The sequence below is a fragment of the Bubalus kerabau genome, chromosome 11 (genome assembly GCF_029407905.1).
Source record: "Bubalus kerabau isolate K-KA32 ecotype Philippines breed swamp buffalo chromosome 11, PCC_UOA_SB_1v2, whole genome shotgun sequence".
NCBI classification, from domain to species: domain Eukaryota; kingdom Metazoa; phylum Chordata; class Mammalia; order Artiodactyla; family Bovidae; genus Bubalus; species Bubalus kerabau.
Window position 1 is genome coordinate 63,522,288 of NC_073634.1, and position 13,152 is coordinate 63,535,439.

At 47.5% G+C, this 13,152-nt stretch overlaps 2 protein-coding genes across 3 annotated transcripts in view; both read left to right on the forward strand.

Annotated features, from left to right (window-relative positions):
* Positions 1 to 5,238: 5,238 nt before the first annotated feature.
* The window catches only part of B3GNT2 (UDP-GlcNAc:betaGal beta-1,3-N-acetylglucosaminyltransferase 2), a 33,950-nt gene continuing 26,036 nt past the window's right edge, over positions 5,239 to 13,152 (forward strand). Inside the window, exon 1 of one of the 2 annotated variants that reach the window (XM_055540408.1) lies at positions 5,239 to 5,390. The gene's annotated coding sequence lies outside the window, so the exon portion shown is untranslated. Of the gene's footprint in view, positions 5,391 to 6,444; positions 6,584 to 13,152 lie in introns of those variants that run through there. The other variant, XM_055540407.1, reaches the window with a different exon arrangement.
* LOC129623828 (cyclin-K-like) lies at positions 6,528 to 12,887 on the forward strand. Its single transcript, XM_055541742.1, has 2 exons — positions 6,528 to 7,617; positions 12,438 to 12,887. The coding sequence occupies exon 1, from the start codon at positions 6,528 to 6,530 to the stop codon at positions 7,218 to 7,220; it is 693 nt and encodes a 230-aa protein (XP_055397717.1). The 3' UTR covers positions 7,221 to 7,617; positions 12,438 to 12,887.

Genomic DNA, 13,152 nt, shown 5'->3' on the forward strand with positions numbered 1-13,152 from the left:
TATTCCTTACAATTGCCCTGAAGAAGAGAGAACATAAGTAGCAGAGGTGAGGCAAGCCTGGGATTCCTGATTTACAGCCAGTGCCTCATAGGGGTTCTTTTGCTGGACAAAAAAGCCCCCAGTGGAGAAGAGGGGGAGGAGGAAGGGAGGCCTCCACAGGCCTTTCTCCCTGATGGGAATCTCAGGGAGGAGAAAGACGTGAGGGGATGTGGCCCTGGCTTGCAGGGCTCCTCTGACAGGCTCCATAGAGACAACTAGGGCAACCCCACTGGACCCACTGTGTTTGCTTTCATGCCCCCCCTCCCCCCACCGTCCCCCCCCTCCCCATGCCACCCCGCCCTACCCCCAGATCCTCTATGCTGCCATCAACCCACAGTGCCCTCCCGTTTCTGGAAGTTTCCCATCTTCTGAACTGGTCACTCCTTCTTCCTCACTCTTTTAAGACTTTAGCTCCTGGCTCTGTGGCCTTTCACACCACGACCCTGACCCCAGTTCTTGCCCACAGCTTCCTGGATGGCTTCACTATCCGCCCAGAGGATGCACCCAATACCCTGCCTCTCAATCTCTTGACCTTATATTCTCCATTGACTTTCTCCTCTACTCTCCCCCATCACATCCTGGCTTTGTCATCATCCTAAACTTCTCCACCTTCTGAACCACAAACCTAAGCATCCAAACTCTGACTCCATCCCCTCTCCTTCCAGCATGACTGAGCCTTGGCCGCTTTGGTCCTTCCAGCCCATTCACTTCTGTCCTTTCTCTCTGGTCACACATCATGTCAGCCCTACTTTTGCCAAGGTTCTCAATTCCTTGGCAAAAAGAATTTGCTCCTCTGCACTAGCAATTCCTTCATGTGAGCCTGCACCAGAGCAGACAGCTGAGCTCTGCTGGAGGAAATCATAGAGGAGGGCCAAAGGGTGCCTCACAAGTTCAAACCACCAATCTTAGGAGGGTTGCCATGCTCCCTTGCCATCCAGCAGTATCTCTGGTCACCTCAGCCCTCCCACCTTCTGCACTGACAATGTCAAATGTTCTCCACTCTCTTCAGATCCCTCCTTGCCCTGCTCCCAACCTCCTCCCCAAACTGAGAGAAAGGTATGTGGTGGAAAGATGCATCGTCATATACCAAACCTGCTGGTCCAGTTGGTCTCCAACCTCGCCGCTCCTGTTATAATAGAGGAGGCAGCCTACTGCATGAGGTCAGCCTTTCCACTCAGACTCTGTTTCACCCTCTCCCGTGGTCACAGGGACCACCTTTATTCATTGTCCTCTCTCTGCTGTACCTTCATCTTCTTCTTCTCTATAAGGTCTTTCCCATCAGCATTTAAACACATTCAATTTATTCTACCTTAAAATAAACTAAAATAAACCCATTGTTGGCATAACATTCTTCCCCAGTTATTTCCATCTCTGAACCTTCACAGTCAAACCTTTGAAGATTTGCCTGTAGTTAGCCCCTTTCTCCATTTCTTCACCTCTCACTCACTTCTCAATCCACTCCAGTTTATCTCTCATCCCTTCACCCCACCAGATATTGCTTGTAAAAGTCCCAGTGACACCAAGGACACTCAATCCAGTGGATATATTCAGGTTTCACTTCCTTGGGTCTCTCAGCCATTTTGAGTGTTGCTGGCTACTGCCTCTTTATGACACATTCTTTCCTTGGGCTCCATGGCCCCACTTCTGCAAACTCCTATTTTTTTTTTCCCCTGCCTCTCTGGATGCTCCTCCACCTCTGGCCTCTGGCCAGCCTTTAGATAGGGAAGCCCTGGTGGCTCAGCGGTAAAGAATCCACCTGCTAATGCAGGAGAGGTGGGTTTGATCCCTGGGTTGGGAAGATCCCCTGGAGGAGGAAATGGCAACCCACTCCAGTATTCTTGCCTGGAAAATCCCATGGACAGAGAAGCCTGGCAGGCTACAGTCTATGGAGCTGCAAGGAGTTGCAAAGACATGACTTAACGACTGAGCATGCGCACGAGCCTTTTAGATAAGGGTTTCTCAGGCTCAGTTGTAGGTCCTCTTCTGGTAGGCTCTATACATTTCCAGGATGCCATCTCATTCTTGGGACTTCACTGCCACCTCTCTAATAGCCATTTCATCCCCAGCCTCTCCACAGAGAACCAGACCGTACAGCCAACCCCCTACTCAAGGTCTCCACTTGGACATGTTATAGGCACCTCAAACCCACCTTGACCAAATGTGAACCTTTGGAAGGTTTTCTCAATCCTCCTTTCTCGAAGGTCCCCCAACTCAGAACATGGCACCACCACCCATCTGTTTGAAGAAGCAGAGACCTGGAACTTCTTGCTTCTTCCCTAGCTGAGCAGTTGCCACGTCTTGTGGTCTTGTCTGTTATCTACTTCTTTCTATTTGTTCTCCGGCAAAGACAAACAGCCCTTTGCTTTATAGCAGCAGCCCCTAAACTGTTCCTCCACAGAACTTCTCCCTCTTCCCTGCTCCTTCTTCACATCTAAGTCAGAGTGATCCCCCTGAAAATGGTATAGTAGGCCGTGGATGATCTGTCTACCGGTCTCTGCTTACTTCTCCAGCCTCCTCCTCAACCACACCCCTTATGTAGCCTGAACCTGCCAGGAACTCTTCTCCACTCTCTTCTCCTCTTTGCCTGAGTAAATCCAGCTCGCCCTTCAGAGCTCAACTCAAATGTTACCTCCTTTTGGGTTCCCCAGACAAGTGGTCCCTCCACCTTGCACTCCCTTTGACCAATATCACCATTGTAATCATACAATTAGTAGTGCATTTAATTGTTAAGTTCCTCTTTCTCCTGCTAGACTGTGAGCTCCAAAATGGAAGAGTGTGTCTGTGTTCCGCTAGTCACACAGTGACTAGCCCTGTGTCATGCACCTGGTAGGTGGTCAGCTCATATTTGTTAAATAAATGAATAATATATATTTACCTACTCATGATGGACCCAAGCCCCAACCCTAGGGCAGAGACTGCAGCCAAATGGGCATTTAGCATTGAGTAATTTAGCGGAAGAGTGGAATTCAGCATTGAGTAATTTCCCCCAAGACACACTATAATAGTTACAGATACACTCCCAGCTGCGTTAATTAATGGCACTATGGAGAGAATGTGCTTATTTTTTAAATTTCAGGGCCTGGGCAGCTTTTGGCAGCTGCAGAGGATACTGCTTAATTTCCTGTTGGTTGCCAGCTGACATTGTAGTAGCTCCTTTACTAAAACCCCTTGGCTGACAGTCTCTGGAAATACGTTTGTGACTACTAAGAGTGGATTTAAAGGGAAGGCATATGTGTAGAAACAATATAATGATCTGATGGCAGAAAAAAATCTTCAGATGTCAGTCTTGTCCGATCACAGCCTTTAAAGATCAGAAAAGCAGTGTAGAGATATTTTTATTTAAACCATAAACATGGTTGTTGTTCAGTTGCTAACTTGTGTCTGACTCTTTGCGACTACATGAACTGCAGGACGCCAGGCTTCCCTATCCTTCACTATCCCCTGGAGTTTGCTCAAACTCATGTGCATTGAGTCAGTGATACCATCCAACCATTTCATCCTCTGCTGCCCTCTTCTCCTTCTGCCCTTAATCTTTCCCAGCATCAGGGTCTCTTCCAATGAGTCAGCTCTTCACATCAGATGGCCAAAGTATTGGAGCTTCAGCTTCAGCATCAGTCCTTCCAATGAATGCAGGGCTGATTTCCTTTAGGATTGACTGGTTTGATCTCCTTGCTGTCCAAGGGACTCTCAGGAGTCTTCTCCAACACCACAAAAAGCATCAATTCTTTGGTGCTCAGCCTTCTTTATGGTCTACCTCTCACATCCATACATGACTACTGGAAAAACCATAGCTTTGAGCTTTGACTATAGGCCTTTGTCAGCAAAGTGAAGTCTCTGCTTTTTAATATGCTCTCTAGGTTTGTCATAGCTTTTCTTCCAAGGAGCAAGTGTCTTTTAATTTCATGGCTGCAGTCATCATCCACAGTGATTTTGGAGTCCAAGAAAATAAAATTTATCACAGTTTCCACTTTCCCCCCATCTATTTGCCATGAAGTGATGGGACCAGATGCCATGAGCTTAGTTTTTTGAATGTTAAGTTTTAAGCCAGCTTTTCCCCTCTCCTCTTTCACTTTCATCAAGAGGCTCTTTAGTTCCAATTCAGTTTCTGCCATTAAAGCGGTATCTGCATATCTGAGGTAGTTGATATTTCTCCGGGATATCTTGATTCCAGCTTGTGAGTCATCCAGCCCAGCATTTCACATGATGTACTCTGCATAGAAGTTAAATAAACAGGGTGACAATAGACAGCCTTGACATATTTCTTTCCCAGGAACATGGACTTGGAATTAAGTATTTTGACACAGAATGAAAGACACAGGCTCATTTGTTTATTAATTTATATATTCTGTAGAGCTCTTAAAATTTTTTCTAATATCTTGAATTCTTTAAAAATGTTTTATTAGTTTTCTAAATTATGAAAGTTAATATGTGTGTTAGTCCCTCAGTCATGCCCGACTCATTTCAACCCTGTGGACTGTAGTCCACCAGGCTCCTCTCTCCATGAGATTTTCCACGTAAGAAAACTGGAGTGGGTTGTCATTTCCTTCTCCAGGGGATCTTCCCCACCCGGGGATTGAACCTGGGTCTTCCACAATGAAGGCAGATTCTTTACCACCAGGGAAGCCCCATGAAAGTTAATATAACTGGGGAAAAAAAAAAAAAATTCAGAGTCAGTAAGGTTATAGAACTCATCTCCCTTCCTTCTGACACCCCAACCCCACATCTGGAGTAATGGTGGTTGACTGCTTGTCTGTATGCTTCCAGATGTTTTTCTATGAATTATCAAAAGTCTGACTGTTTGGACTTTATGTCCCAGTCTTAGGAGAATCATGTGATCAACGTAAAAGCAAAAAGGACTGAAGGCTGCAAATCAAAGCTTTCCCAGATCTGACTCAGAATTCCTGTTTGTGGAGGACCGCACCCATGAGGTGAGCCTCTGTGCATCCAGCAGCAACCAGGTGCCCTTTTGCTCTGAGTTTGGATTAAGAGTAAGGGCCCACAGTTGAGCTGGCCGAGCTCAAAGGTTCTTGAAATGACTACTTTCGCAATTTCTTCACTTTCAGGTAATTTAGCTTCTGAAGGTCTCCTGAAAAACGCACATAATTGCGGGTGTGGTGTTCTTAATTTCTTAGTCTGATTATCTAAGGGGGGGTTGCTTTCTTTCTGGAGAGATAAATACCTGGGGGAGGAGGGGGCTTTCAGGTGCGCCTCTGGCCAGGCTTACCTCCTGGCGTTGTGCAAGGGGACGAGTTGCCTGCGCTGGCCCTTTCAAACCAGCGCAACCTCTCCATCCGGTCGCGCCGGGTTTATCTGGGGCCCTCAAACTTGTGTCAATAACAACTTAGACTCACGTAAGAATGCAATGCGCTGGCAAGCCGGCGGGGGCGCTGGGATAGGAGGGTGGGTCAGTGGTCCCCGGAATTCCGGCGGGTGCTTGCGGTTAGCGCCAAAACCCCATCTTGCCGGAGGGATGTGTGTCACAGTTCAGCCATTAAGGCTGCACCTAGGTGTCCGCCCTGCCCTCTGGGGCCGCGGCGCGGGTTCGAGGCCCAGCGTCTGGACATCTTGTGTTTCTGGCTTCCCGAGTCTCCCGTGGGACCTGGAGGAACCACCAAAACTCCTCTCCCCACGTCCTGGGCCGCTTTCATAAAACCGAAGATCCGGTGCCGGTGCCAAGTAGGCGTCATTCGGGCACCTAAGAGATGGTGGCAGGTACTGGATGGGCAGAGAGCAATTGTCAAGTCCCCTTTTGGCCTTGTTTCTCCCTACCCCCATCTTCCATAGTGGAACCCCAAGTTCAGCCCAGGCGTTTGGGCCGCCGGGGTTCGGTCTAGGACCTGTCACGAACTGATTCCGGCCAGAAGACACCACTGGAGTCCTCGCTCAGGTGCTCAGTTTCCCAACACCGGATGTATTACAAGAGGGGCGACAACACGAGGGATTTGGGTTAGACTGGAGTCAGAAAATAGTTCTTTTGAACTGAGAGCTGCCCTTTCCCCACTGAGGGTCTAGTTCTTGGCGGGGTTGGGGGGAGTCTCCCTCCCCCCAGCTTAAGACTGCTTTCCAGGTGAGGGCGCCGAGGTTCCCCGGAAATCAGCAGGAACGCCGAGCTCCGGCTGACAGTGGGCGCGCACAGCTAGACAGGCTGGAGCTGAGCCTTACCCAAACTCCGGGCGCCGGGCCTCGGGCCGGGCGGGGCGGCGACGTGAGGGGCGGTGCCGGGCCTGATTGGTGCGTTGGATGGGGGTGGGGCCAGGAGAGCTCCGCAGCGGCGGCGACGGAGCCGGGAGCTGGAGCCAGAGCCGGGAGCCAGGCAGCGGCTGAGGAGGCAACAAGTGCCGGCGCTGAGCCGAGGCTGGGGCCGAGCCGAGTCGAGGCGGAGCCACCCCGCCGCCGACGCCGCCGGGCTGCCCCATAGCGGGCGCCACGCATGGAGCGAGAGCGGCGGTGGTCGCCGGGCTGAGCCGCGCGGAGCGGCCGGGACGTGGATGCAGCCGCGATCTCCCGCCCCCGCCCCGCCGAGCAGGAGCTGCTCCCGGACAAGGTATGGCCGGGCGGGTGTGCACGCCTCACCTCCGCAGGCCGGCCCCGCGCCGTCTTCTCTGTGGTTCCCGGTTTCCCCGCCACGGGACCCTCCTCTCTCCCTCCACCATCCGCTTCCTCGAGGGTGCCGGCTTCGTACCGGCGCCCCAGCGGAGGAATCAGACTCTAGGTGTCTTCCTGCCGCATCTTGGCGTCCGGGTCCTCTCCCTCGCACCCCCCCCCCCCCACCTCCCGCTACCTTCCTGGTCCTAGAGGAAGAGGTTAACGAAACCCGCGGTAGCGTGTCTTTCGAGCCTCTTGCCTCATTCCACTTCTCCCCTCCTAGGACTCGGGAACATCCCCCCTCCTCCCCGCTGCACCCCAACTTCCGGGGGAGCCCTTGCCGGGGTGATGCAGGCGTTGGGAAAGGGGGGCGTCAGAGGCCCTGGCGTCCTCATCTGGGTTGCACAGGTGTTTTGGGGAGGGGGCCCTGCTTGATCTCACGCTGCACCCCCGCACCCCACCCTCGTACTGCGCTGCCTCCGGTGCCGCATGGGGAGATCAGGTGTTCCGAGAGCCGCGAGCAGTCGCTCCCCACCCCCATCCACCCGCCACGGCCAACCTCTGGGTCCCTAAAGGCTGGTTTCTGTGAAACTTAGGAGAAACCTTTCGCGTTGACCTCTACAGAAATATTCCACGCCGCCGGCGTTGAATGATTAACCAGGCTACTTGACCGAAACCTGGGATGGGGGGAAGGGTGGGTGCTGCGGGAGCGGGTCTAGCCGGCCTCTGCGAACCACCTTGCGTGGGGGTGTGGGCATGGAGGGGTGCGGACTCTGCGAAGGCCGCGACCGCAGGTCCTGGAGGCTGCCCCGCGACGCCAGGCGGACCCTTCCGGAGCCTGTATAACCGAGTTACCTTAATTTCCAGGCCACGGTATTTTCCACTCAGGTCTGGGGAGCCCCAGAACCCACTGTCTCCCCATCAAGTGAGGAGGAGCGGCCGAGATAACTCAGCACGAGTGTCACGGCATGAAACCAGATCTCTGAAAATAATGTATGTATTTTAAACCTGGACTAAAGAGGAGGCTCCTTCTCCTTAAAATAGAGGGGTGATTGTCTTTTCTCCCCTGCTCTCCACCCATGGCCTCCTGAACCTCCCTAACTTCGCAGAATGGTAGTTTGGAGCAATTCTACCAGTCACCTGCCGCTCTCTTGTTGTAGCCTTGCTGTAAATTTTCAGATTGTAAAGCCAATTGGTGAATATGGGCTTCTACTTGTTATAACAAATCCTTCCAGTGTAATGTAGCCCCGGGAGGTAAGGGGATAGTTAAAGAAGTGGCCGACAGGGCCTGGACCAACTGGGAAGGCGGAGACCCAGCCCAGCTCAGCCCTGAGGCTCTCAACTGGGAGCCGTCTCCTGGTTTCTCCCCTGTGGATCTGACAGCTGACCCAGAGGGAGGGTAGGGCTGGGCCGTCACTTCTTCCCTCAGTCCTAGTTCCCTCTTCTGTTTCTTTTGAATTGCCGGCCAATTCTTTAGCATCTGAGCCACCAGGGAAGCCACCTTCTTTTTAATAGAAGTTATTAATAAGCTTGGTAGAATTTGGGAGAGTGTCACACAGAGTCCCAGGGCTCTTAAACCAGATTAGATTTTAAGACCAGGGAAGAGTCCCACACTATTTAGCAACTAAACAACAACAGGATGATGTTTGCCAGACTCCTTGCTCTACATCATGGGGGGTTGTGTGCGTTCTCAGTTGCTCAGTGTTGTCTGATTCTTTATGAGAGTCAATGGAAGCCATGGACTGCGTGTAGCCCACCAGGCTCCTCTGTCCATGGGATTATCCCAGCAAGAATACTGGATTGGGTTGCCATTTCCTCCTCCAAGTGATCCTCCCAACCCAGGGATCAAACTTATGTCTCCTGTGGCTTCTGCATTGGCAGACAGATTCTTTTATCACTGAGCCACTTGGGAAACCCATCATGGGGGGCTTAAGAAATGCTTAGTAAGTGGTGGTCATTGTATAATCAGTACAGAAGTTTCTCCAGGCGGCAACTTCCCCTTAACAAAAACAGTAACCATTTAGATTTGTTGGAGACTGAAATCAGCCAAATTTGGCAGATGGCAGATAGTTTTTGAAATCCAGGGAATGAGGTAATCTTTTGAGGAAAATAAGCATAATGTGCTTGTAAAAGTTATAAATTTTTTCCTGGGTTTCTGATGGAGAGTTGAGTGTATATAGGTGGCTTGTAATTTTGAAGATTTCCTTGTTTTTTGCTTTTTAAAGCCCACAATTTAGATTTCTCTGAGATGCTAAAGGTTTGCTAAAAATAAGAAAGTGAAACTGATAATTCATGGTTGATTTTTCATTGTACAATTTACTCAGATGTGAGGCTATTTTTTTTTTAAAGGTTACACTAGGAAATGAATGAAATCCAAAAAAGTTAATATTATTTTGCTTTATCTTACCTGATGCATTGTTGGTATAAAACTAAGATGTTCTGGGTTTCTACCAGAACTTTTTCAGCTGATGCAGGGTTAAGCGAAAAAGTGAATCCTTTGTTTCACAAACTTTTAAACTGTAGGAGAGGAAATTTTTTTTTCCTTTCTAAGTTCTTTGGCTGATCTAATAATTAAATTGATCTCAGACAGATTAATTGGAGAAAAACATTTCTATGTACGGGGATTAAAAATATGCGACCCAAAGAAGTGACCACAGCTTTTTCATACCTTTTCGACAAGGAAACAAATTTGTGAAGAATTGATAAAACAAAGGGGTTTGGGTTTAGGGTAACTAATCAGCAAAGGAGTAACAAGGTTTGTTTGTGCAACCTTCTCAGCCCTGAATTCCCTATCTCTGGTGATAAGGATGCCTTCTGCCCTCCTGGTGCAGGGAGGATACCTTCTTGTGGAAGATTGATCTGCTTTCAAGGGAACAGAGGGAGTCAGAGTGTCATTATACTGGCTGGTCTCTAAGTAACTAGGAATTAATTCAAAATAATCATTGTGTCAAACTGACATATTTAAGGGTGGCATATTCTGTTCCCCTTCAAAACTTCAAAGTTTTAATGTTTTCTGACAATGCTGTTTTTGGGGGGGTTTCCCCCAATCATAATTTCAGTTCATTTGCTCAGTCGTGTCCGACTCTTTGGGACCCCATGAACTGCATAATTTAGGAATGCTGAACCAGGGCTGTGAATGTATTTAAGGCACACCCTGTTCATAACATACTGGGTCAGTGCTTTCCATTCAATATAGCTGGCCTGTTGGCTGTGCTTAGTTGCTCAGTTTCCAACTCTCCGCGACCCCATGAACTGCATCCCTCCAGACTCCTCTGTCCCAGGGATTCTCCAGGTAGAATACTGGAGTGGGTTGCCTTGCCATCTTCGTGGGTTGCCTTGCCCTCTTCCAGGGTATCCTCCCAACCCAGGCATCGAACCCAGGCTTAATTGGCCATATTTGACTCGACTTAGGTTTTATTTTTTTTTTTTTAACAGTTTTATTAGGCAGGTTCTTAAATACTTTAAAAATTAATACATGCAAATGGTTACTTTTAGAAATGTTGCAACTCTTGCATCTGAGATAATATTGGGTTATGTAATCTTGCAGCATGCCCAACAGTGGTGCATGAGTTACCAATGCTGAAAAATTCTCATAAAGTCCTTTTGGTCTTATTTGCAAATACTCAGGAGGAATTAAAATCATTTCAGTCAATTGCCTGGCCTTTTTGGTGTGTACAGGTTGTTAAAACATGAATTAAACTGGGCTCTGAATTTGAAAGTTGGGTTTCCTGGCTTGCATAATCCACGGCACCTAGTAAAGACATACACCCAACATGTGTGGAGTCAGCTGTCCCTCACCACTTCCCCCGAGATGGGATAACTGTAACTAAACGCTTGCCAAACTGTCTCCAAATTGTGGGTGAATAAATTCCTCTCTCAGGAGAGGCAATTACCTCTTGACTGAAGAGGAACATGGATGTGTGGGGTAAGGCTTGGAGCAAATTGATGTAACAATTTCATCATCACCAGGTGATGATGAGATTTTGCTAGTCTGAACAAAGCTTTAGTGGGAAGAACTTGTTACTTGATGGAGAGTTTATTAATCGGCCATATGCGGCACAATGACTTTACTGCTGGGAAAAGTTGTTTGAGTTTTCTGTTACAACTTGCATTGAGATTTTACACTCACTGCCTTAATGCCGCTACTGTGAGTTTTATGCTCTTTGCCCACCAACTTTGTCTTCTTGCCTTGCCTTAGTTTTTGTAGCAAAATCCAAACTTCTCTTGGGTGGGGGTCGGCACTGTTGATAAAGTTACAACATATGTCTTGAAATATTTTGTGTAGTTTTATTTAGGTACTTCCATAGATAACTCTAAGGATTTTGTTACAAATTACTTTCTCTGCATCTATGAACATTCCTTTAGAGCAAGGTTTAAAATTATATTCATTCTGATGTGGCTACAGAGGGGAAATTCCCAGTAGTAAGGAAATTGATACTTTATACTTTTAATTCTGTAACATTTAAAAATAGATTTATTGTTCTAATGCCTCCACTCTGGTGGAATTAGGATGTACTTCATTTACCAAAATGTTTTGAAAAACCGACTGTCCAAGGGAGTCAATTCTAGAGTGTGGTCAGTTCTGTCGAGTGGTTGTGTGATATTTAGTGGTTAAAGAGCATGAACTTGGAGGTGGTGGTGATGTTTAGTTGCTAAATCATGTGCAACTTTCTGGGACCCCATGGACTGTAGCCCTCCAGGCTCCTCTGTCCATGGGATTTCCTAGACAAGAATACTGGAATGGATTGCCATTTCTGTCTCCAGGGGATCTTCCCCACTCAGGGATTGAACCCGTGTCTCCTGAATTGACAGATGGATTCTTTACTGCTGAGCCACCTGGGAAACCCTTAAAGTATGTAAAGTGCTCTAATATTAAGTGTGCAGCTCATGGGTGTCCACTGCTAAATCAAGAAAATTATTTCAGTAGCCCAAAAGGTCCCGGTGCCACTTTCTAGTCAGTCTCCAGCCCCTAGAGGGAACCATTATTCTGACTTACATCATCTTAGGTGTTATGCATATCATCATATGTTGGTTTTGCCTGTTCTTAAACTCCATTTTGGGAGAAGGCGATGGCACCCCACTCCAGTACTCTTGCCTGGAATATCCCATGGATGGAGGAGCCTGGTAGGCTGCCGTCCATGGGGTTGCTAAGTCGGACATGACTGAGCGACTTCACTTTCACTTTTCACTTTCATGCATTGGAGAAGGAAATGGCAACCCACTCCAGTGTTCTTGCCTGGAGAATCCCAGGGACGGAGAGCCTGGTGGGCTGCCGTCTATGGGGTCACACAGAGTTGGACACGACTGAAGTGACTTACCTTAGCTAAACTCCATTTAAGTGGCATTTCCAGACTCATACAGTGTGTAGTCTTGTGAGACAGACCTGGATTTGAGTTTCATTTTTGCCACTTACTCTGATGTGATTACTGTGTGATGATTACTCTAAGCCTCAGTTTCCTCATTAGAGAAATAGCAGAGATTATCTCAGATTGGCTAAGAAAATTAATTTGATGATACACCTAAAATACCTAGCACTGTGCCTGACATACAGTTTTCTTTGTCCTTTTATTTCTTTAAAAAGATGGTAACTAAAGCAACTATATCGTCTGTGTTTTAATGTACTGTTTCACTAAATAAAAGCTGTGTAGGTCTTCTATTGAAAATTAGAAGCCACATCTTTGTCGAGTCAACACTTTGCTGTTGTAGCATTCAGCTTAAATAGGACCTATTATTTGTTGATAGTTGATCACCTATCATTTTTGATATTTCCTCTGTAAGTCATAAAATACCAGTCTTTGAAATGTTCCTTTTAGAGCTGACTAGTCACCTGTGTGATGTGAGCTAAGATGCAGTGATGACAGCTGGTTCACACATGTCTATGAAACCCGTGGAAGAGTTTGATTTGGATAAGAGACATCATTAAGTGCCCAGGGTATCCAGAACAATATTTTACTGCCTTATGTTTTGTAAAATAATTATTTCAGAGTGAAAGCACAGGGCCAGTTAATTACATGCTTCAGACAGCCCATTTGAAACAGTTTCAAGTTTTATAGTCTTCCTTTATAAATGATATTGTATATTCAGTGGTCTCATGTTGCCAGTGTTTGTGCTTTTTAAAAATATATATATACTTTGTATTTTTGGAACCGTTTTTTAAGTGTATCTTGGGGTACTATGGCATTCTTTCTAAAAGACTTTTTTTGTTATGTTTATTTAGGGAAGCAATCAAGATCAAGTGAAGAGAATAAAGTTAATTCCATCTCTTAATACTGTAATTGCTGTTAATTGGTTGAGATCCTTCTAGGTGCTTTTTTTCTACATCTGTATACTTGCAGAATGAGACTAGGAAAAGCCCTTTGCCAATGCTTTAGTCAAATATAAAGCAGATTTTATGGGTCTTGCTAGTGGTGCCTGGCTGAGAGGACAGGAGGTTTTGAAGGCCTGGATTCAGGTTCATCCTCACTCTGGCCCTACTTGTGTCTGGACCATGCAGTCCCCAGAGGCTCCATCATGGAGACCCCTGGCCTC